Source organism: Rhinolophus hipposideros (genome assembly GCF_964194185.1).
Source record: "Rhinolophus hipposideros genome assembly, chromosome: 15".
Classification (NCBI taxonomy): Eukaryota; Metazoa; Chordata; class Mammalia; order Chiroptera; family Rhinolophidae; genus Rhinolophus; species Rhinolophus hipposideros.
Window position 1 is genome coordinate 11,409,921 of NC_138061.1, and position 24,522 is coordinate 11,434,442.

Below are 24,522 nucleotides of genomic sequence, written 5' to 3' on the forward strand. Positions count from 1 at the left end.
AGGTTTTCCTAATGGATCTACGTCATTCATTTTTGCTGCTTCTAACAGATTATAGCTCTAAAGTCCCTTCAGAAATTTTGCTGTGTTGATAGTAGAATGAGCCATTAGGAATGCTTTAATAAAAAAAGAAGTTTATGACTAAAGTAGAGGGTAAGAGAATTATTGATTTCACAAACTAAGTGCCATTTGTTCAAGCTTTACATAGGATCTCTGAACTCTGAAACAAAGTGTGTGGGGGGGGGGGTACAAGGCCATTTGTAGTGGCTTTGTGGTTAAAAGTGATATGAAGTTCTTGGAAGGATTCTTTGCAAAGTAGAGACATGCCCAACACTTTCAGTGTAGAAAATTCCTAACCTTCATGTTACATTGGAAATATGTATCAGTTTTTTTCATTAGAATACACAAAAGGAGTAGTATTATAAATGCTGGGATGGGAAATTGTCCTTGGTCAAAGACAATTTGGTTCCTCTTCTTTAAGAAAGGGATCTGTCCCTGATCTCACCCCCATAGACCTTTGAGGTAACTGGAGAACACAGAAGAAAGGTCTGGCCAGCTAAGCAATTTTGTGGAAAGAACCGTACACTCATCCATCTGAAGGTTTAATTACGCTCGCTCTGATGGGAATGACTATAAAAAGGCATGCGGTCTAAACTGGGCAGGGTCGATGTTCTTAGCCAGCTCTTGAATTGTCTTCAGTCCAACGATATTTTGGTCTGAGCCAGGAAATGAGACAGAGGGTGAAAACATCTGAAACATGTGACCATCTTCCAGCTATTGATCTAAAGGTATCAGAGGATGTAATGAGCCCACGTGTGGTTTGAGGAAAGTAGCTTTAATGCAAATGAGTACAGAATTTCCTGGGGATAAGCATGTAGGTCAATTTCTATACGGTTCCAGGAAGAGAGAAGTTTTGACAACCATTGGCTTATTTCATCAGTGCATTCAGATCCTCAAATGGGTTTCTTTTAAATATGTATGTATAAAGCCTGACAAGGTTCTTAATAAGCCAACAACTTTCAATGAATCCAATAATTGTCAAAGCTCCTCTTCAGTTTATAAGAAAAACATGCCCAGAGAAGTGCTTTCCAGGGTTAATGGTTGTAAAATTTTAGTTATTTTTCTACCCATAGCAGTTTATATATATTAAATGTATCCAAATCATTCATTCAATACACTTTGAATCCTGGGCCTAGAGCTATAAACACAGATAAGATGTGGACCCCGCCTTCAAGAAGCACAGTCCCGCTGGAGTCATAGGTATATTAGCAAATTTAAGTGCCCTGTGGAATGACAGATTCAAGGATAGAGGTACTATTGAGAACAATGAGGTCCAAAGGAATGGGTGTCAGAAAGCCTGGGGTGAGGATAGTCTTCAAGAATAAAGGGGCAGTCTGGCAGGACAGCAAGGGTACCCCATTACGAAAGAACTGCTCATGCAAAGGCCCTGACTTGAATTGAGAGTCCAGAAATAAACTCTCACATTTATGGTCAATTGATTTTTGCAAAGGGTCTGGGACAATTCAATGAGGGCAAGAACAGTCTTTTCAACAAATGATCTGGGACAACTGGATGTCTACATGAAAATGAATGAAGTTGGACCCCTATCTCACATCTTGCATAAAGATTAATTCAAAATTGAGTACAGACCTAAATGTAAGAGCTAAAACTATAAAGTTCCTAGAAAAAAACAGGAGTAAATCTTCATGACATTGGATTAGGCAATGGTTTCTTACGTATCACACCAAAAGCACAGCAAGCAAAGAAAAAAAAAGCAGATCAATTTGGCTTCATAAAAACTTTGTGCTTCAAAGGATACTATCAAGAAAGTACAAAGACAATTCACAGAATGGGGGAAAATGTTTGCAAATCCTGTATCTGTGAAGAGATTTGTATTTGGATATATAAAGAAATCCTAAAACTTAGTAACAAAAGACAACTAGCCCAATTTAAAAATGGGCAAAGGATTTGTACAGACATTTCTCCAAAGGCGATCAACATTAGATATTAGGGAAATGCACATAAAACCACAGTGAGATGCTTCCAGACACCCACTAGGACAGCTAAAATCAAGACGAAAAGTGATGGTGACCAAATGGAGAAATTGGAACCCTCATACACTGCTATTGGGAATGTAAAATGGTGCATGTGCTGTGGAATACAATTTGGTGGTTCCTCAAAAGGTTAAACATGAGCTACCATATGACCCAGAAATTGTACTCATAGGTATATATCCCAGGGAAATGAAAACACGTCACACAAAACTGTACACAAATGTTCACAGTAGCATTATTCATCATAGCCCAAAAGTGGGAAAACCCAAATGTCTAACAACTAATAGAGGTATAAGCAAATTGTGTATGCATAGAATGGAATATTATTTGGCCATAAAAAAGAATGAAATACTGATACATGCTATAACATGGATGAGACTTGAAAGTATTATGTTAAATGCAAGAAGCCAGTAACAACAACAACAAATCACATATTATATGATTCCTTTTACTCGAAATATCTAGATTAAGCAAATACAGAGACAGAAAGTAATTAGTAGTTGCCTGGGGCTGGGTGAGAGAAAATGGGTATGGGGTATCTTTTTAGGGTATTGAAAAAGTTCTAAAATTAGATCGTGGTGATGGTGACACAATAATGAATGCATTAAAATCTAATCAACTGTACACTTTAAATGGGTGAATTTTATGGTATGTGAAAAATATCTCAATAAAGCTGTTTAAAATCTCATTAATCATAAAGATACGGATAAAACAAAGATATTGTCTATGTTTATATAGCACTCCAACATGGTTCCCCATCTTACTACAGTTGACTCTTCAACAAGGAGAGAGAGGGTTGGGGTGCCAACCCTGCTATGCAGTCGAAAATCCATGTATAACTTTTGACTCCCCAAAGACTTAACTACTAATAGCCAACTATTGACTGGAAGTCTTACCAATAATACAGAGCTGATTACCACTTTTTAAATGTGTTATATGTATCATATATTGTATTCTTACAATAAAGTAAGCTAGAGAAAAGAAAATGCTATTAAGAAAATCATAAGAGAAAATGCATTTACAGTACAATCTGTATTTATTGAAAGACAAGCAGCATATGTAGTTCAAACCCATGTTATTTAAGGATCAACCATATTCAAAGCCCTGCTGGCACTTTTCCAACTGGTATTAGGTTGGCGCAAAAGTAATTTTGGTTTAAAAGGTTAAAAATAATTGCAAAAACCGCAATTACTTTTGCACCAACCTAATAGTAACCTTGTAAAGTTCGTTGGTCTTCGGAAATAAGATGAAGCAAGTCAAATGTTTTGTAATTAGAGGGAACGGGTACTTCAAAGTTCAGGGGTCCGATATTTACCCAATAGGAAAGGCTAGGTCCCTAAGTGCTGCTTTCCAACATCTTATAACCTAACACCTTCACATAGGCTTATTAACTGTTTGCAGGGTGTTAATGAGATTTACCTGTCTCCTCGGGGAAACTGAAGATTAAGCAGAAGAAAGCTGCTCAGCAGGGGTCCTACTGAATTTTTCTTCTCATGTTGATTCTTCAGTTCCTCTGGCTGTGGGGTAGAAGGAGCAAAGAGCTGGTGTGTCATGGCGGTCAGCCGGTCAAACCCTGGACACAGAAGAACCTAGCTTGGCATACTGTCCCTGCCACTTAGCGGTATGACCTTGTGCAAGGTGCTTAGCCTCTGTGTGCCAAGTCCTCTCTGTACAACGGGCATTCTTTACTTACCTCAGCTTTTATTTGAGGGCTTATCCTGTGGTAGGGGGCCCATTAATGGTACCTGCATTTTAAAAAGGCTTTTAGTAGGCACTTGTGAGCAATACGTCTTGATGATGTTTTTCCTGACTTAAAAAAAATAGTGTTGGCGTTTTCCGCAGATCAGTATCTTATACTTCTTTCATTAGTGCTGGTTTATTTTGATGTGTTTATGATGAAGCTACTTGTCAAAGTACTTCCCTGAAACTCTATCAGGCAGGAAGTAAAGAATTAAAACATCTGCTTGTAAAGGACTTTGTTACTTAATTGCGGCTCTACTGCTGTTCAGCAATAGCACGTGTAAGTATGCAGAGTGGGAATGTGTATGCCTAGCTGAAGAACCCCTTCTAATGTGTGGTGGGCAATAAGGAACAATGAGGGCAAGAGGCACTGTGCGTGTCCTCAGCCCAAAATCACCTTCTAGGGCCCCATTCATCCCAGGAATTCTTTGGGGTTAAGCAGAAGTCTTTGTTACATTGCAAATACCCCAAATGACATGTCAGTCAACCACTCAGGCAATTCTTTTCCATACTGTTCTTAGACCTGGGCAAGACAAAGGAGGTCTTTGCCCTAAAGGACTGACATTCTCTCTCTCTCTCTCTCTCTCTCTCTCTCTCTCTCTCTCTCTCTCTCACACACACACACACACACACACACACACACACACACAAAGAACATGTGCATGTGTCTGTCAATGGGATCTGGCACTCAGCACTGGCATACCACTACCCCTAATCCTAAACATCCACTCTTGTGACCAACACTGCTCGGGCCCCAGAGAAAACTTTTCCACACTTTTTGCATTTTGTGCTCAACCCCATGGCTACTGAGTCTGAAGGCCATGAAGGTCTGTGGGTTGTGATGCCAACATCAGGATCAACCCTGCTTCAGAGGGCAGAGAGGATTGAGGTGCTAGGAGCCTTTAGTAACAGAAAAGGCAAATTAATTAACTTGTCAATTCTTTCCACTCAGACAACATGAAGTAACTAGATGTTTAGATAGTACAGTATCATTCCTTCTAATGCTGAGCATATTTTTTCCTTTTATTTGTCTTCCATTTGTAATTCCTAAATAATTAATTAGCATAATCACAAAAACAAAGTGAGTGGCTGAGAAACATACTAGTATAATATTAAACAATTCATATTTATCTGGTAGAGGAGATACCATGATCACGAAGGTGGTTTTCCAGGGCGAGGCTCACCCACTGCACTCTGGGTATGCTAACCCCTGTGATTTCCCAAGATGTGGGGAAACTCGACTGCATAATTCATGGTAGTCTTTCCCCTAAAAAGACAAAAAAAAAAAATTCATATTACTCTTAAAATTACTCTTAAATATATTTATAAATTTAGGCATAACATGAGTGAAATGTGACACTCTATTTATATTGGCAACTAAGTTAAGAGAATGAATGCTAGAATTGTGAATAGTTTTATTTTTGTAAAATTATTTATTGAGTTAATTCTATCTTTGAAATGTCAAATAAAAACTGCAGCTTTATTTAAACAACTTTATTTATAAATTTTATTCATTATTATATCTACTTTGCCTTTTAATGTTAAAATTTTTCATGCTTTAAAAAAGAAATCGTTTTCTAAAATATTCGATTCTTATTTTTTACATTTATTTTCACTTACATTTTTGATGGAAATATATTCAAATTTGATACTCTTTGAATATAATTACATGTTAATTTTAATCCTTTAGATCCTTATTGTCAGTGGCACATAAATTATGTGTATATTTTTATTATAATTACATAATGTGTTATTTTTTCTGGCATGAAAGCAAAAAAATGAGTTGCGTGTAATATATGATAATTCATAAAATATGCCTTTATTTGATCACTCATCCAAATATTTCTGGGCCATCAATAGCACATGCACAATAATAATTAAATTCAGTTGTATGATATTTTGCCAACCTTCAGTCACATAAAAACTAGTTTTTCAATTTTAAAATAATTTTGCCGTTATAAAGCCATATTTGTCAATGTACAGAGAGAAGACAAATTCCATTTAACAGCTTGATTTATAATTTTTAAACATTTAGACCATTTGTACCCTCGCCCTGGCCCCACATATTGTAAGGGTGGGCCCGATTGCTTCAATTAGATAATCAGACTGTTCTTTTTCTAAAATTTAACTATTAATATAGTTAACTTATTGACTAAGTAGGTCAGACTTTATATGAAGTAATTTCTACTTATTGTCTAAGTAATTTCTAAGTATTGTCTCATTAAATTCTCTCAATAACCCTGTGTCGTGGGTAATTTGATTATCCTCACATTAGAGAAAAGAAACTGAGGCTTGGCAAGTGTAAGTGACTTGCTCCAGGTCATAGAACCATTAAGTCCCGGAGCTGGGATCTGACCCCAGGAGGCCTGAGTAAGTTTGGGGAAGGGCACTTTGGGAGCGCTGACCTTGATTGGCATCCCGTACAGAGAACTCGGACACGTGGAAGACAATGTGGGAGGGTCAGGACGCTGAGAGAAAGGGCTGCAAGGAAAACAACCCGCCCACTCCACAGGCAAGCCAAAGATTGGATGTCACCTTCAGGGAGCATCCCAAGTACCAAAAACTACCAAATGTCTGAATGGATAAGGAGTGCCAGTGACACCGAGTCTTCAGAGTACTGGTTTCAATGGGCAGACAAGAAAAATACCCATTTATTTTTGTTGCCCTTGAATGCTCAGTTCTTTAATAGGCAAATTCAGATGATTGATTCCTTCTTTCCTTCTTTGCTCCCTCCATCTTTCTCTTTCCTCCTCTCCCTCCCTCCTTTCTCCCCATTTCCTTTTCTTCTAGCAAATATATATTGTACTAGTACAATGCACTAAGCATTATGCTAGGTATTGAACAAAATAGACAGGGCTCTGTCCATGTGGAAATGGCCATCTAGTGGGGAGACAGACAGCAAATCAACATGAAATACTGAAAACTACAACTACAATTAAAATGCCATGGTGCATTGGGAAAGTATGTGCTAGGGGATTCTGGCTTGGTCTCGGCATCAGCGAAGGCTTCCCTGAGGAAGCGACATCTGAGCAGTGGTCTGGGTGGTAGTAGGGGTTAACCAAAGGTTCAGGAGAATATTCCAGGCTGAGAGCCCTGTGCAGGGCTGGAGCCTGTGAGCTGGAGCATGAAGATTCTGATTGGAGGCCAGTGAGACTGAATATATGTACAGAGGGCAAGGTTCCAGACCTTCCAGACTAGGAAGTGGGCCAATTATGGCCCATCGTCTATTTTCATAAATAAAGTGCTATTGGAGTGCAGCCGTACTCATTTGTTTACTTGTTGCCTATGGCTGCTTTCAGCTATAATGACAGAGTTGAGTAGTTATGAGACCTTATGACCCACAAAGCCCAGAATATTTACTGTCTACCCATTACAAAAAAAAAAATTGCAGACCCCTGATCCAGACCATGGATCTTTGTAGGCCTGTTGAGGTTCATGCCCATTATCCTCATAGCCGCAGGAAGCCATCAAAGTGTTTCCAGAAGGAAGAGGAGATGTAATAATAGGATCTGATTTTCATGAGGAACATTCAGGAGCCAAATATATACTTATATTTTGGGATGTCCCAGGCCAGGCCCTCCAAAGATCTCCTTGAGGGAACTGTGGCATTAACCTCTGCAGGAATGGATTCTAAATCCTCTCTTACCTGTGGGAGGGGGCCTCATCAGTTTCTTCCTACCTAAGCCCCTTGTATTAGCCAGACTCCTTTGGGAACAAGTGACAGAAACACAGCATAAGCCTTCTCTACAGCGGGAAGGGAATGGATTGGTTCACATAGCTGGGAAGAGCAGTGGGGAGACTCAGAGAATGCCAGAAAGAGCACCAGAAAACAGAGCCTACAGCATTGGAACCAGGGACTCACATTTCGGCACCATCTCTCCATTCACTTCTCAACTTTGACTCTGCTTAGCTTCCAGTACAAACAAGCTTTCTCCACGGGCAAGTCCAGATGCACATTCTCCCAAGGTTAGCCATCCCAGCAGAAGGAGAGAGTTCACTTCCAAAAGACGGTATGTCCTTCTTGGGGTAGGATTCTGATGAGCCCTGCTTAAGTCCCACGTCCACCCTCTCTAGAACAATCATTGTTGAAAGGGATTGGCTACTATAAATTGGCCAGACATGAATCGTGTGCCTATTCTTGAGGTCAGGGGAGTGGGGGCCTGGAAATGAGAACCCTGGAAATGTACAACCTAGAAGAGGAACTTCTCAAATAAAGGAATGCTAGACAGACCAAAAAAAAAAAAAAAAAAAAAAAAAAGAAAAGAAAAGAAAAATCCAAACAACAGAATAGATCTGCTGTATCTACCAGGCTGGTATCCACAAGCTTTGTAGAAGCCACCTCTGGTCTCATGACCAGAGCTGACTGAACCAGGGATCAGTCCCAGAAGAGCCTACAACACCTGTCAGCTGGACACAGAGACGCTGATCAGCTCCAAAGTGACGTGGCATAAATATCCAGTGGGAGTCCTCCACTGAGTGGCTGCAACCTTACAAATCAAACTTTCTCATTTGGAAATAGAAATGCCAGGTCAGCAAAAAGGGAGTGCTGTTTGCACTCAGATTGGTATCGCCAACAATACTTAGAAACGTGTCCAGGTTTCCATGTAGCTCACTTTACTTCTCAGGGTATAAATAGAAATCCACACAGTAAACCTCCTTGGCTAAAGGAAAGCCAGGCCTATCTTTTCTCCTAAGGAACTTGCTTTTTTTTTGATCAGTACAATCTGATACTCTGGATATTTTATCTCGTCCTTTAAAGAACTGTTTCTGTCACTGAATTTCACACAGCAAGAAACGAACTACTCTTACAGCAAGAATACTACGGTCAACATAAAGAATCCCTCATTGGAAGGGAATTTAAACACTTTGCTAGGTGGCCGGGGAGATTTAATCTCAAGACTTTCTGGGGGAGGAAGCTGAAGTGAAAGCTAAGTAATATAGAAATAATAATCTACTGGTAGTTGGGCAAGAGTCCTGGCTTCAAGTCTTTGCTGGGAATCACGGGCAAAGCACCTGTCCTTTCTTTGTTCTGGAAACTGAAGTTCCAAAATCATGCATTCATTCTACAAAGCTGTGTGGCTGGAGTAAGAGGGCAGTGTGTGGCTGAAGAGTGAATGAGGTGGAAAGTGGCAGGTGAGGCCCCAGAGGTAACAGGAGCCAGGTCATTTGGCTTTTCCCTGCCTTGAGAGTGGAAATTGTATTCATTTCTTGTGGCTGATATAACAAATCACCACAAACTTAGTGGCTTAAAACAACACAGAAGGTCAAAAGCCCAACCTCCAACAGATCTCATTGGACTGAAATCAAGGTGTTGACAAGGCTGCATTCCTTTCTGAAGGCTCTAGGGAGGAATCCATCTTTGCCTTCTCCAGCTTCTTGAGGCTGCCTGCGTTCTTTGCTCCTTGCCCCCTTCCATCTTCAAAGCCAGCAATTGTAGGTTAACTCCCACATCACATCATTTTGATCTTCCCTCCTGCCTCCCTCTTCCACGTTTAAGGACTCTAGTGATTACATTGGGCACAACTGGAAAATCCAAGACAATGTCCCTATATCTTACGGCCAGCTAATTAGCAACCTTAATTCCCCTTCATCAAGTAATATACTCATGGGTTCTGGAGATTAGGACATGGACATCTTGGCGTGGGGGTGGGGGGCATATTATTCTGTCCATCACAGGAATCACTGGTGTTTTTGAGCAGATGAGTAACTTGTGCTTTAGCATGGTCACTTTGGTTTCTATGTTTGAAAAGACATCGAGGTGGCAGGGGCAGAAGCAGAAAGGCCAGTTAAGAGACAACTCCAATAATCCAGGCCCGAGGTGGTGCTTGGATCAGGATGGTGAATGGGGTAAGAAGTGGTTCAATTCCAAATGTATCTTGAAGGTAGAAGCAACAGGATTTGTTGACCGTGCATGTGAGAAAGGAGGCTGAAATGTAAGCAAAGCCCATTTCACAAAGGTCACAAGTTGCCACACTAATGACTTTGGATCAAATCCTAAAGGAACATTCCCCTAAAAGGAGAGGCTTTGGAGTTAGATGGAGCTTGTTCAAATCTCTGCTCCTCTACTTACTAAGTAGTGACCTTTGTAGATTATTTATCTGCATTAAGTGTCTGTTTCCTCATCCATAAAATGGAGATGATACCACCTACCCCAAAGGGCAATTGTCAGAATGTAAGCTCTTCTGAAGTGCTTAGCACAATGTTTCCCATTTACTATGCTTGATGCATGATAGCTGTTTTTATTAATATGGCTGTGGGGGGCCATTGAAGAATTTTTAGCAACCAAGTGACAAGATTGCATTTGTACTGGAGAAAGATCACTCTAGCAACAGTGTGACTTGGATGGTAGAAGAAAAAGGCTTAAAGTCATGCTCTTGCTTAAAAACCTTTGGCTTGGTGACTCTATAAAAACTGCAAAATAGAAGCCTAACTTGCCTTGATGTTCAAACCCTACATAATTTGGCTCAACCCTACTTTACTATCTTACCTCTATCTCTTCCTCTCCACTGACCCTATTCATAGGACCCTCCAGCCATCCTGGTCTCAATTTCCCTAAATTCTGTTGGATTTCCAGCTTCTGAGCTTTGGCCTTCGTCTGATTAGAATGCCCTTCTAATCATCAAAGACTAAATCAAATTCCATTTGCCCCAAGAAGCCAGAACTAACCCTTCATCTCCCATTGAACTAGAATTGCAATCTACATACGCTAATTCTCAATCCCCTGCTTGGAAAAGTTGCCCCACCCATCAGCAGCCCAGAAACCCCTCGCAAACCTAAATGACAGCATTAGTAGAGCCCATCTGGGATTTTGATCCCAGCACTAAAATTGAAAGACATTAGGCGCCAGAAACATAGGACCCTCTCGATTTGGGTGCAGAGCTGGTGCCTTCCAAAGTTGCCTGCATGCTGAGACTATGGGGAAGCAGGACCTAAGAGCCTTATGGAGGAAAATGGCACAGACTTGTAGAAAGATGCAGAGACAAGATACTGGGTAGGGGCAGGGGCAGAAGGAATCAGAGAGAGAGAAACAGCCCTCTCACTCCCAGGTTTCTGAGAGATCACCAGCTGAACATCTGGCAGCTGAGTTCCTGCAGATTCCCCCATCTCCTGCACATAAATCCAATTTCAGTTAAGTTAGCTTGAGGCAATTTGTAGTCCTAGCAATCAACTCTCCCTGCCCCTGAACCAGGAGGCTCTGTTCCTACAGTACACTGAGTACTAAATCTTAACATCAGTTAGGTAGGTAGCTATCAGCTTCCACCTGGACCTGGCACCCCCAATTCATTCAGTTTCCCCAGAGTCTGGCACATGCTGGATGCTCAAAATAGTTGTTAAATTTGAATTCTGACAGTTCACAAAATGGTTTACTGTATCATTTCTAGGCAATCGCTCAAATCTTCTCTGCTTTTCTCCATATTTTGCTATATTTGCATTATCTTATATTACTATATCATTTTTATCAAGGTTGTTGTTTTTGTGCTACTTACAAACTCTCCATATCCACATGCTTGAGCTTTCTCATCTTATTTGGTAGTCACGAGGAGGGACAGAGTTTAGCAGCAGAAGTGATCCATGCCTCTCTCTAGTTGGTGAGAATGCTTGTCTTAACATCTTCCTGTATTCAACAGCCTTTACCCTTGAAATGGATACTTCCCAGGAAGGCTGTTGGGGCAGCTCAATTTCAATGATGTCATTTAACGCTCATTAAAAGGTCAGCAGGTAGGCTAAGTACCTTCTTCCGTCAAATACCCAGAATCATAGATTTTCAAGCTGGGGCCAAAGGTTCTCAGACTCTTGAGTTTCTATGAGCCAGAATTAATATTAAAGAAAAAACGTTACTGAATTTATATTTTTCCAGGGAATGTTATTAAAAACAAGAAGCTTCTATTAACACAGTCTCACCTCCTGCAATGCACAGGACAAACCCAACATGAGGAATTTTCCAGCTCCAAATGTCAATCGTGCAGAGGTTAAGAAACCCTGGGTTAGCTAGATGATCTAGTGAAAGGCAAAATAGCAAAGCCCTCTGAGCTGGCAGACATTTACAGGGTTGAAACATAGACTGGAGGGGCCAGGTGGGCTGTGATGGGGTCAGCCAGCTCCGGGCTGGACCAGGCCTGGGCAGAGTGGAGGGGCAGGGCCCACACTCCTGACATTTTGATTTTTAAATGGGATGAGGCAGATAAAATGCTTAATACTGTGCCTAGCACAGTCAATTCTCTATAATTATCACTATTATTATTATAAGTGTTCAATTCATGTTGCCATTTTTAACACAAGAGAAAGATATTTTTCTTTTATCTCCCCAAAAGGTGTGTTGAGCTCATTTGTGGATTTGGAGTGCATCCTTCAGAAGACAAGTTTTGCTGGGGAATCAAATGACTCTGTAATGGGTTTCAAAGATTTGGGATTCCCAGGGGTAATCTAAGAAATAAGAAAGGGGTGGGAGGAGAAGAGGGGAGAGAGGAACCTGTGAAATGGAGTGTGAAACTGAGGACTCTTTCCCTTGAAGACCACCAACTTTCCTTGTGGGTGATGTGGTGATTGAAGGATGTTTTAAGATGCAGGATGGGTCAGTATACAGTTTGAGGATTTTGAATCTCAGTAATATGAGGAACTATTTTTTTGCTCCACCCTATCTCCAGCTTCTGTGACATTTTCTACAATGGTGCTTAAGGGCTATAAACAAGGCTTTTGGTGGAAATTGAGGAAGGGTCTACATTTCCCATCTGGGTTGAAACAGTGTAGCACTGAGGCAGCAGCCCAGAAGCAGAGGCCAGAGGTGAACACAAAGCAGAAGTTGTCTGGAGCTCCCAGAAATCCCAGCAGGGCGGTGGACTTCCTTTGGATGTGGAATGTGGAGTTTGAGTCTGACTCCTCAACAGGCACCTGTCTTACATTTTCCTAGGAAAGAAACCACCTGGTCTTACACCTGGGCATGAGTAAGAGCGATGAGAAGGGCCTGGTTCCAAAGTTCTACACCTTCTTTAGCTGGGTCAGAATGGGGCAGAACTCTGTTTTTGTCCTAGAATCACCCAGAGTCAAGACAAACAGTGGCTTGAAGATCTCCCAGCGCTAGAAGGGAGACCTGTCCTGGCTCCCTGAAACCAGCACTGGATTTCACTTTTAGGTATGGAATACCTGAACCTTTGTAGGACTAGAGGTAGAACTGTTGTGCCGTCCATGTGATTGGAGCCACATAAGCATTTATGATGTAACATCAAGGAGCCAGAGGGCATGAGGAATAACAATGTTGCTGGGCAACCTGGCTTCATTGACTCCATGGCTTGGTCAAAGCACTACCCTGTGCAAAATTCCAGGAAGTCTTTTCTGAGCACCCCTCCCCAACTCCCCCTTCCTGTGCGTCAGGGAACTGATAAGCCCCCTTCCAACCTTAGCAATCTTGGTGTCATGGTACAGAGAAGGAACCTAGGGCTTAGGGCTTAGAGTTTAGTATTAGACAAACTAGGCTTCACTGTGACACCCCAGGCAACTTTGTTTGCCTCTGTGTGCCAATGTTTGCATCTGTAAAATGGGTGGGGGCTAACAATAACTGCTTCCTAGATGGACTAAAGGGGGTACTACACCTGGGGGTTAACCCAATGCCAGAGCTTGACAGTGAGCCACTATTCATCTTCCAATTATCTGGCAAATTCATGTCACTCACTTTTCACTATCCCAGCTTTTTTACTTCCTCCCTTCTCATTTAAATCTCGACTATCCACTCAGGTGCTAAATCTTACCTCTTTTTCCTCTGTCCTTCCTACCCAGGGCCCACCCTCCCCAGACGCTCCGGGCGGATTGATGGTCCGCGACGACGGTCTCTGAGGCAGTCAGACCTCTCTTGTCCACGGCTCAGGAAGTCTCCCAACGGCCAGTTCACAAGCTCTACGGCGCTGCCCTGCAGGGAAAGCCGCCGCCAGCCCATCTCTCAGGGACGCCAGTGTAAGAACTACGCTGCCGCAGAGGTAACCGACAGGGACCGCGGCCAACGAAGGGGGATGGGCGCACGAGAAGATAACGGAATAACCAGGATCAAAAACGTGCCACGCCATCTCCGCCCGGCCTTCTTATCCTCCAACTGGTGGCTCCTGTTCTCCTCTCCGATTTCGACAGCGGCTCCAGAAGTGACAGCCACGTGGGTCGCAGGGGAATGGAATGTTGGCGTGGGGGGGCGGGGCTGGAAGGAAGCCCGAGAAAGGAAGGACCCGCGTGCGCGCGCCCGCGCGCCGGCTGCCAGGCGACGCCGCCGGGAGCGAGTACGCTCCTGACGTCACGCGCCGTTCGGCCAATGAGCGGAGGCGGGAGGAGCCGCCGTTCCGCCCCCTCCCGCCCCCGCCACCACGGCAGCCGCCTCCCGGAGCGTCTGAGCCGCGCTGCTGCGGGCTCGGGCGTCGTGCGGCGCCGGCGGAGCCCCCGGACCAGGCCCAGGGAGCCGCTTGCCCCGACCCCACCGTCCGATGTCCTCAAGATGGAGTCAGCGGGGGCGGTGGCGTGAAGAAAGCGGCGCTGTGGGCGCGGGCGCAGCGGCGCGGGCTGCCCGGGTGGAGGCGGTGGCGGGATGGGGTTGCTGCTCATGATCCTGGCGTCGGCCGTGCTGGGCTCCTTCCTCACGCTCCTCACCCAGTTCCTCCTGCTTTACCGCAGACAGCCCGAGCCGCCGGCGGACGAGGCCGCCCGCGCGGGCGACGGCTTCCACTACAGCAAGCCGGTGCCGGGCCTGGCCCTGAGGGAGTACCTTTATGGCGGCGGCGGGGCCGGGGAGCACTCCGGAGGGCCCCCCGAGGGCGGCGCGGCCCCGGCCCCGGCCGCGGAGACCCCCGCCCCGCCGACGCGGGAGACCTGCTACTTCCTCAACGCCACCATCCTGTTCCTGTTCCGGGAGCTGCGGGACACGGCGCTGGCCCGCCGCTGGGTCACCAAGAAGATCAAGGTGGAGTTCGAGGAGCTGCTCCAGACCAAGACGGCCGGGCGGCTGCTGGAGGGGCTGAGCCTGCGCGACGTGTTCCTGGGCGAGGCCGTGCCCTTCATCAAGACCATCCGGCTCGTCCGGCCCGTGGCGCCCTCGGCGCCCGGGGAGTCCGACGGCCCCGACGGGGAGGCGCTGCCCGCCGCCTCCCCCGAGGAGCTGGTCTTCGAGGCGGAGGTGGAGTACGACGGCGGCTTCCACTTGGCCATCGACGTGGACTTGGTCTTCGGCAAGTCCGCCTACCTGTTCGTCAAGCTGTCCCGAGTCGTGGGGAGGCTGCGCTTCGTCCTCACGCGCGTGCCCTTCACCCACTGGTTCTTCTCCTTCGTGGAGGACCCGCTGATCGACTTCGAGGTGCGGTCCCAGTTCGAAGGGCGACCCATGCCCCAGCTCACGTCCATCATCGTCAACCAGCTCAAGAAAATCATCAAGCGCAAGCACACGCTGCCGAGTTACAAGATCAGGTGGGAGGCAGGCGCGGGGAAAGGGGTCCCGCAGGTTCGGGGGCCTGGCGGCCGCGATCCGGGCGTGGGCGGGACGGGCAAAGGCTTCCGCGCAGCCCCTGCCCTTGCGGGGGGCTTCACAGGCCTGGCAGGGCCCGGGGTGAAGGCCAGTCGTGCGCTGCTGCTCTGCTTCCACAGGGCATTCATCAGTAGGAGCTAGAGCCCTTCTCGCGTGTTCCTGGGCACGCAGGGGGCTGTCAGCGCCGGTGGGAGCAGCGTATGGAAAAGGGATGGGAAGTCCGCCCTCACGCCCAGGAATCGGCTCTGGGGCTGTTGAGAAACTTCCTGTGTGTGGTTGCGGCATTGAGGGCACTTTGCAGCATCACCTTGGCCGCGTTGAGACGTTGGTCTTGGACGCAAAGTACCGGCAGGAAGAACGCGCTGGTGGCCCGGAGCTGGTAGGTTTTGCAGCTGCAGACCACTCTTGCTGTGACAACTTTTCGGGCAGAGGTGGTATCTGTTGTAAAGCAGTGCTTTTCCATGGCCAGTGGGAAACGCGTGGGGAGCTTATGCATGCTGTAGTACTCTGTCCATTTCAGGTTAATGTCACCTGCTCTTTGGGGAGAGGTTCTGTAGCACAGACCCACACCCTGCCCCTCTTGTCGACTCTGGCGGTAAGTTCCTCCCGCAGTACCTGAAATCACCCTGCAGATGACAATTTTAATGATAGGGAGGGATTTTAACTTTGTAAAGCCTTCCTGTATCTGGTGGCTTAATTTTATGTACTATTCTGTTTTGATTCACATACATGTTTTGTTTGTTTGTTTCGTTTCGTCTTAATGTAGCAGCAGCAGAAGAGGAAAGTAAGTTTTGTAGAGCCAGACTTGGGTCTGGGAGGACTGGTTAGTGGAGCGAAAAGGTATTTCTTCTAAAACAGATGAATTTTAAATTTCACCTTCTGTCTTCCTTTAATCTGTGTTCATTGAAATGTTTGACCCTTCTGGATTTCGTCCTTAATTATAAAGTTATGTCAATCTGGTATGTGCCTGACCGGCTGCCCTTTAGTGCCCTTTAGTGCAAGGCGCCTATTTCTAGATCACTAATTTTCTGTCATAGTCTCAAGCATCAGTGACCCAGATAATCCAGAAATATTTCATGTTTGGATTACTGAATTGTGTATGTGGCCGATTTACCTTACTAATTACATTTTGTTTAGGCTAGTAGCCCAGAGTGACAGTCAAAACTCAGATGGCAGAGAAATTTATACTTCTATAGATTTGCAGAGGATAGTGACCTGATTGTTCTCTCTGTTTGATTTCCTGTTCTGTGAAGTAGAATTTAATTTATGAAACCTGCTCTTTAAGCTCTGGAATACCAGTGACTAAATTATAAATGAGTTCTAGTGTTTAAGCAGTGAGAGGTTTCTAGCAGCATGTTGCTAAGGAAGTCAGAAGGAAAGCTGTTACGGATTTGGATGTTCTATCACAACTTTGATTCTGATATTTTCTGGGTAACTTTAAGATAATAAAATTTGAGTTATTATTTGGGGGTTATTTGCAGAATAGTCAGTGGCAGTGAGGCTGCGTATCATTTTGAGGTGGTTTTCACTTTTTAATGTAGACTTGGAATTCAGATAAATCTGAAGGAAATTAGGGAGCCATTAATAGGTTGATAGCTTTGAAGGAACTTTATCATCTGTATCATTGACTAGCGTCACCATTTAAAATAACAGAAGAATTGCTTTCATATATTATGTCCAAAGGGATTTAAACAAGAACATAGCATGTGTTTGATAATGTATGATATTTCAACTTGTAAACCTTAAATGATCCCTCCAGAAATGGACACATTTACGCTCTTTGTATTAGAAGGCATTTCAACTGTCAGTCAGTAAATACTGCACAGAACCTATCATTCAATCTGCGGATATTTATTATACAATTACTGTGTACTTATTGTTCTAGGTGCTTAGGGCTTCAATACTGAATAGCCTCAATCCTTATGGAGCTTAGAGTTAGTGAGAATTGAGTTAGCTATACTTAATAATAATTAAACTAGAATGTGATTGATGGGTTGAAGTAACTAGAAAGTTGATTTCAGTTTAGTAAAAGAAAATAATAGAAGTGAGAGGATGAAAAAGACTGCTTTAGAAAGCTCTTTTACTGGAAGTATCAAACTACTGATATTGTGGAGTGGATTAAAGTTTCATCTAAGAGCATGACTTAAAACACATTTAAGATATATTACAATTCTCATAATAAGAGCTAAATTAGCTAGCGTTTATCCTTTTTTATAGATGAGGAAATAGTGCTAAGAGTGGTTAAGTAACTTGCTTAAAGTTACATAGCTGTCAAGTGGTGAAATCCAGCTCTGACGAAGTCAGGCTGCCTTTTTCTCAAATTGCCTTGTTCATAAGAGTTTCAATCTTTGGGTGCTGCTCCACATCGCATTTCTTTTTCATCCAGCAAATTTTGTTTCCAAATAGAAGGTCTTGTTAGTTTATCCTTTTTAGCCATCTAATCTACAAAGTAGAGCTAAAGCAGTAAAGAAAATTGTATTGAGTCTTAACGATCCTTTGGCACTCACATAACAGAAGTATCTTGCCAATTAACATTGTCACTTCTCCCTTGAATTTATTTTGCCATTTTCATGTTGCTAAAGTGAAGGTGGCCCATAAAGGACTGCTAATTCGTCATGTCTCATCTAGAGATGCGAAAGAGCTCAGGTGGTTGCTTTCTAAGGACCCAGTGGATTGACACTTCATTTTACCCAACTAGCATAGTTTGTGAAACATAATATTTTTTAAATGAGTTTTTATATATATATACATTTTATACATCTTATAATTCTAATTTTACTAATATAATTGTAAATTCAACCACTTCAACATATTTTGATTTTTTCTTAAAATATGTACTTTAAAATAGTAAATTAAAGTAGTAGTATTTAAAAAAAATTAACCCAAAAATTAGTCTTCAAGAGTGAAAGATTACCAGAATGTTCTTGACTACGTGGAGAATCCATCTTCGATATGAAATCTGAGTATAATAGTCCTGGGGAGTTTGGGGACTGAGAGTTGAATATTTGAGATTCTTACTAAGGCTTCTGTTACTGAGTGTTTTTGCTGTGTAGCCAGCACTGGTAGCATACTACAAGGCCAAATTCAGTTTGCAAGCCCTATGTTTTTTTCTTTCTTGAAATATTTGTGTTTTTTTTTTTAAAAGGTGCCGTGTTCAATTTTAGTTGCAGGGGACGCTGCCCACCATCCCTTGCGGGACTTGACGAATTGAACTGGCAACCTTGTGGTTGAGAGCCCACTGGCCCATGTGGGAATCGAACCGGCAGCCTTTGGAGTTAGGAGCACAGAGCTCTAACAGCCTGAGCCACGCCCCTGTTTGTTTCTTTCTTAATTGCCAACTTAAAAATGAGATTTGGGGATCCCTCCTCTAGATGCTAATCCACACACTTCACAGTTTGCCTGGAGCCATCTACAGTGCTCTGTTCTCTTGACATCGAGGGTGGGGTTAGGGTAGCCAGGAAGGTGAAGCAGGTTAAAAACTGGCAAACAGCATTAGAAGACTTGAATACATTAGTAAATATTCTATCCTTTTGATAATAGTCCTCACTCAGGCTCAGGTCTCAAGACAGCTCTGAAAACTGCATTAATTTGCTTTCCATTCATCTAACCAAAAGACTCACTCAGGCACCTCTTAACATGCATAGTAACTACCGAACTGGCCACTGGAGAATGGGTTTGAAAGGACAGAAAAGAACTCTAAGATGTTGTCCATGTCCTGGGGGTGGGGTGGGGGTTCTAATCCAGGACTTGCAGCCTTTCAATCCTCTCCTGCACCCATGTTACCTCCCAATGCAGCTTCTCTTCTGCCTATATTACTTTCTGCCTACAGTAAAAAAAAATTAAGGGATCATCTATAGTTTATTTTCTCTGAATTTTAGAAATTTGAATTTTAATCATTCACGTAAATCCCACACGATCTCTAAAATACATCCTTAGGATGTCCTTGAGTTCTTACAGTAAAATATTTATGTGCAAAGTACGTAGTTCCTCATCCAAATCCCCACTTCTTCCCTCTTCCAATTCCAGCCTACTGGAAAGACAGTAATTGAAATTACCTGCCTTGACTGACCCTGCCGGGGGGGTTTCCACTGGTTTCCTTTTTCTATATAGCACTCAGTCTTGGGTGTGGGTTGCCAAGGTCTAGAATTTTAGGTCCCATATTTCAATTTGCCTTGCTTGTTTTGGTAAACTTAATTTTCCTAGTAACTTCTTTTTATCCCCTTATTTGCTCCTGCATAAAATGGCCAGATAGGACTGAGTCCCTTACCTACATGGACCCCCACAGTACAATCATCATTACTTATTTATTACAAGAGAAGCAAGACTGACGTGCTACTCCATCTTTGATTACTTTCTAACTCTTGGATTCTAATAAACACTTCGGGGAAAAAAAGAGATTTTGTATGATTTGGATTTCTGGCTTCTCTTAACAAAAATTGGAAGGTGTTGTATCACCAGGGCTGCATTCCTCACATAGCAATAGTAAGATGGAGAGATGGAGTCTAGTCTAGTAGCAGCTGCAGGAAGGTCTTATGTGTAGTTCATAGTTCTCACCTACTTGCTGCGCTTAACTAACGGGACTTGCCTGGACTGTCTTCATGTGAGTTTGAGACCCTTACTAAATGGGGAGCGTTACTGTTGCTAATCAGTGAAAACAGGATAAGCTAATAGCTAGATAGTAGAGGGTGATCATTTTTACCCCTCTTTAAAGATTATATGTTTGAAGGGACTTAAATTGAGTGGTTTTATTTTATAAAAGACATAATGTCGAATTTTAAAAAATCATTCTGCCAGAATATTTTTTTAAATCCCTTGAATCATTTTCCATTTCTCTACAGTATAGTGACATGAGTAGATAGTGGCTGCTTTTCACTTCTCTGATCTGCAAACAAGGGGCTGGAACATCTACTTTCTGATGCTATTTGAATTTAATGAATAAGGAACAAATAATTGGGGAAAGTGTCACTTTTCAGGTTCATGGAATATCTTCTGAATATGACTGTTTTTGTGATAACTGTTTTTTGAACTCCTGAGAAACTTTCTGATACATATTTGTGGAAATTTTCAAATATTGTTAGTGACTGGAGATCGAGGAGAACCCCAGTCCCCCCTAAAGTCAAGGACAGGGCTATCTTTAGTTAGAACTTTTTTCATCTTTATATTTTTCTGTATCTTCTCTAAATATACCAATAATTTCAGAGAACTAAATTAGACTTGGTCTGGAAATCCTCATATTCTGTAATGTGGTTTGCAATTGAGTTATTTCTTCCTTGGTCTTGTGAGAGGAGGAAGAAAAACATTTATTACCACTTTTTTATTTTCCTAATTATTTGAGATAAAGTTGTTTTGAGTAATCCATGTCTTAAAAACTTTCAAAGTAAATTGGCTGGAAGCTGGTAAAATTATTTGTAAAGTTAAGTGTAATGCACTGCATTTATTCACTTTTTCATACTTTTTTTCCCCCTTCTGCTTCCTCCCCGACTCCGGTTCAAGCCGTTGTTTCTCAGTCTAGTTGTGTAGGACACAGCTCCCTGGCGCGTGCTGGTATTACGAGCCTTGCGCTCCCCCTGGCTCTGGCCAGGCCGTTGGTCGCCAGTCGTCGGTCGGCCACTAACAGCGGCTCTCACTGGCTGCCGGCGGCTTGCTCATGGCAGCCCACGGCAGCTCACCCCAGCCTCCGGCTGCTCACCGCAGCCCAGCTCCAGGGAGAGCTGTTGTTCACAGTCTTAGCTGTAGAGGGCTCAGCTCACCGGCCCACGTGGGAATCGAACCATCTACCTCTGCATTAGGAGGATGGTGCTGCAACCACCTGAGCCACTGGGCCGGCCCCCATACTTTTATTTCTATGTATGGATAACTTTTAAAAGGTGTCTACTTAGGCTCAAGTATACTTTAAAATAGCTACTACACTTTCTTAGTGACTTTAGGAATCATAGTTTTACTCACTAGTGTTAGGAAATATAACTAACCTTTGATGCTTTGGGAAAGTAGACAAGGATTGTAGTGTATCACTAGTTATTCTGCAGTAATGATATAATGTAGTAGCTCATTTTTCATCTGTTCTGCTTTTTCTTGTACTACTGGTGAGAGAAATCTCTATAAATGGAATTGAAAGATCATTGTTTTAGAGAGAAGTAATTAAGTTGTTGTTAAAAGCCATGTATTTTCAGTAACTACTTCCTGAAGACTACCTATAGCTAGCCCCTTAGCATTGTTGTGGGCGGGCATGGTGATTGTGATAAAAATGGTTATAACAGTGCTCTCTCGCTGGTTAGTCTTTCTGGGGAAAACAATTAAAGCTCGTGATAATGGCATTTGGCTACATTTAAGACCTTCAGTTTTGTGAGAAACAGGAAGAGGAGAGGTCAGTGTCTCTGCTAAGACAAACGCCTGATTACTGCATGTTGTATACTATTTTGTGACCTTAAGTTCTTTGGTACACCTAGATATACTCCAATTTAGTGCTGATTTTACTTCTCACAAGATGGGTTTTCTTAAAGCTGCTTTGAGTTATTGTGATTTAGGCATTTAAAAATCTTTTGATGCAAAATAACGAATTGGTAAATTAAATCTTTGCTGTAGAAATTTGATTTATACATTGAAGGGGGAAGAGTAATTATGAGGAGATTGTTAGATTCTACTCAGTAACGTACAGGTCTGTTGGCTTTCCGGGAAAGCTTGTTCCTGGAAATAGCCAAGGCAGATCGTTATAAAGTCAGTTGTATTGGAGGAGCATGTCTGATCAAATACTTAATATTGATTTACAAATATGACTAATGATCTATCAGATGAAGTAGAAACAGGATAATAAAGTCAGTTTGCTAACTATCTGCCAGGTACTGTGTGGCAATTCTGTATACTTGCCATCCTACTTAGTAGGTAAAACTACTGTGTGGGAGAGGTTGGTATCTCATTTTTACAGATATGGAAACTTGAGACTTAGGGGTGTTAGTGACTTTCTCAAAGTCCTAAAAAAAAAAAAAAATGTCCCGGACTCCCAAAGCCCATGCTGTGTTATTTCTGCAGAGATAAACCAACTGTTACTCTAAGCCAGGAGTTTGTGAGCAGCTGGTGTTAGGCCCAGGAGTTAAGAATTGCTTTTCCATTTTTCAACTTTACATTTAAAGTTGTTCACAGTAGAATATGCAACATACCATATGAACCCACAGATTCTAAAATATTTACTGTCTGGCTCTTTATAAAAACGGTTTGCTAACCCCTGTTCTAAACTCTTAAACAAAAAACCCTAAAAAACAAAAAACTATGCTCAAATGCCTACCAAAAAAAGGAGCACACATGCATATATGTTGAAAGGTATTTTTAAACCTTTATTTGAGGGTCCTGTCTTTTTAGAAAGCTAGTGAAAACTGGATACTCTGCCGAAAAATGCATAAACACATTTTCTTTTAATGTCATGAAATTTATAGCCCCCTCAAAGTCCGTCTAGGGTCCTTAGACCTCCGGGTTGACTAGTAAACACAGGCAGAAGGATACGACTTTGTTTCCATAAATATTAATATAACCAAAACTAGCATGCTAAAATAAACATTAAGCACTTCATAATTTTTCTGGCCTACTTAGAATGTATACAGGATATGTGTGGCTCAGGCATTTCTGTGAAGAAACCTCTCTGTGTCCAAGAAAGTGCAACCTGTCTCCCCATTCCCTGCCCCCACCCCCCTTATTAAGATTCCCTGTAACAGGCGGAGACATTTGGAATCAGTTGTTCAGTAAGAATATCTGACATTTCAAGTTAGAGTTTCTACTCCTGAATACCTTGTTTAGAAGTTAAATACTGACCCAATGTTTCTTCCCATCACGTTCTCCCATTTTCTCAGAACAATGTCACCAAGAAACAAGTGCTATTAAATCCCTTTGTTCCTTCCGAGAGTCATAGGACCTAGCCACACTTCGGGCATGGCATCAGAGCACATCACACACTTCATTGGAAACTCAAAGCAGCTACCTGGTCATTAGCAGAAGTTTTACAGAGTAGTTTCAAAATCCCTCTTGCCGCATTGCTAAGACTGGCATAAAACTGCATACTTACTGTATTTGTACTAGGGAAGAAAGAGGTCTAAATGTTAATTATTTACCTCCAGATGAGTAGAAAGGCAGGTGCTAAGTAGAGACTGCCAGTATTAGGCAAGGATTTCATTCTTTTGGGTTGAGGCTATAGAGAAGTACTTAGGTTGTCTGTTGCATAGTAGACAGAGCTTTGGAGTAATGTGTCCCTGACTTCAGCACTACTCTGAGCGAGAGACCCTGGACAAAATTATGTTCCCTTAGGCTCAGTAGCTGTATCTGTAAAGTGGAAATGGGAATAATATCGAATTGGATGTAATGTCACATATATGATACCTTCTGAATAAATGTATCTTTTCCTTAATAACTAATTGATATACACATTTATTGATTATCCTACGTTCTCAGACACTTTGCTAAAGCTATTTCAGACATTTTACTAGATGTATGTCTGACATGTGCTAGGTGACATATTAAATATTTCTTCCCTTTCAAATGAGTGATAAGCTCATTGTAAAAATCCAGTTAGAAAATATGAAACATCAAATGGAAATCTCTTGTAATATCTTTAAAGAAACTATTAAATTTGGAGACTATTCTTCCATATTTTTTTCTAAATGCATTCTAATTTATTAATGTATAAAAACAGGATCATAGTTGGTACCCTACTATTAATATCTTGCCTTTTTGTTTTTGCTTGCTTGCTTGCTTGCTTGCTATATCTTGGGTTTTCTAAATATACCTACTTCATTTATTTTAACAAGTGATTTGAATTGCATTGATTAGCAGTACCATAAGGTAACCAATTCCTTGTTGATTTTTTTCAGTTTTTCATTAATATAAATAATTGTACCGTATACATTTTTCTACCTACATCTTTGTATAGATACTAGGTTTTTTCTTTTGAAATTTTTTAGTGTTTTTTTGTTTGTTTTGGTTTGGTTTTTTATTTTTATTTTTTGGCTAGGTTTTTGCAAATGTTCAAATAGTATTTGGGATCATAAAGAAATTAAAAATGTATTCGTCTCCCACTTAATTTTGTCCTCCTAGAAATGTCAAGTTAGAGGTGTGCACTTAACTCTGCTGAAACCCACATATACAAGCCTCTTGTGTACTGAGGAAGTGCCTCCCTCTTCCTTACCCTCTCCTCCTCCATTTCTCCTTAATAATAAAGTGTGGGAGTGTAATATAAATGTGACCCTGCAGATTGGTTTG

At 42.3% G+C, this 24,522-nt stretch overlaps 1 protein-coding gene across 3 annotated transcripts in view; it reads left to right on the plus strand.

Moving 5' to 3' along the window:
• The first annotated feature begins 14,148 nt into the window (after positions 1-14,148).
• Positions 14,149-24,522, plus strand: part of PDZD8 (PDZ domain containing 8) — a 64,182-nt gene continuing 53,808 nt past the window's right edge. For all 3 annotated transcript variants that reach the window (XM_081073697.1, XM_081073698.1, XM_081073699.1), the window contains exon 1: positions 14,149-15,224. In XM_081073697.1, the coding sequence (XP_080929823.1) occupies positions 14,353-15,224 (872 nt within the window). In that variant the 5' untranslated portion in view covers positions 14,149-14,352. The remainder of the gene's footprint in view (positions 15,225-24,522) is intronic.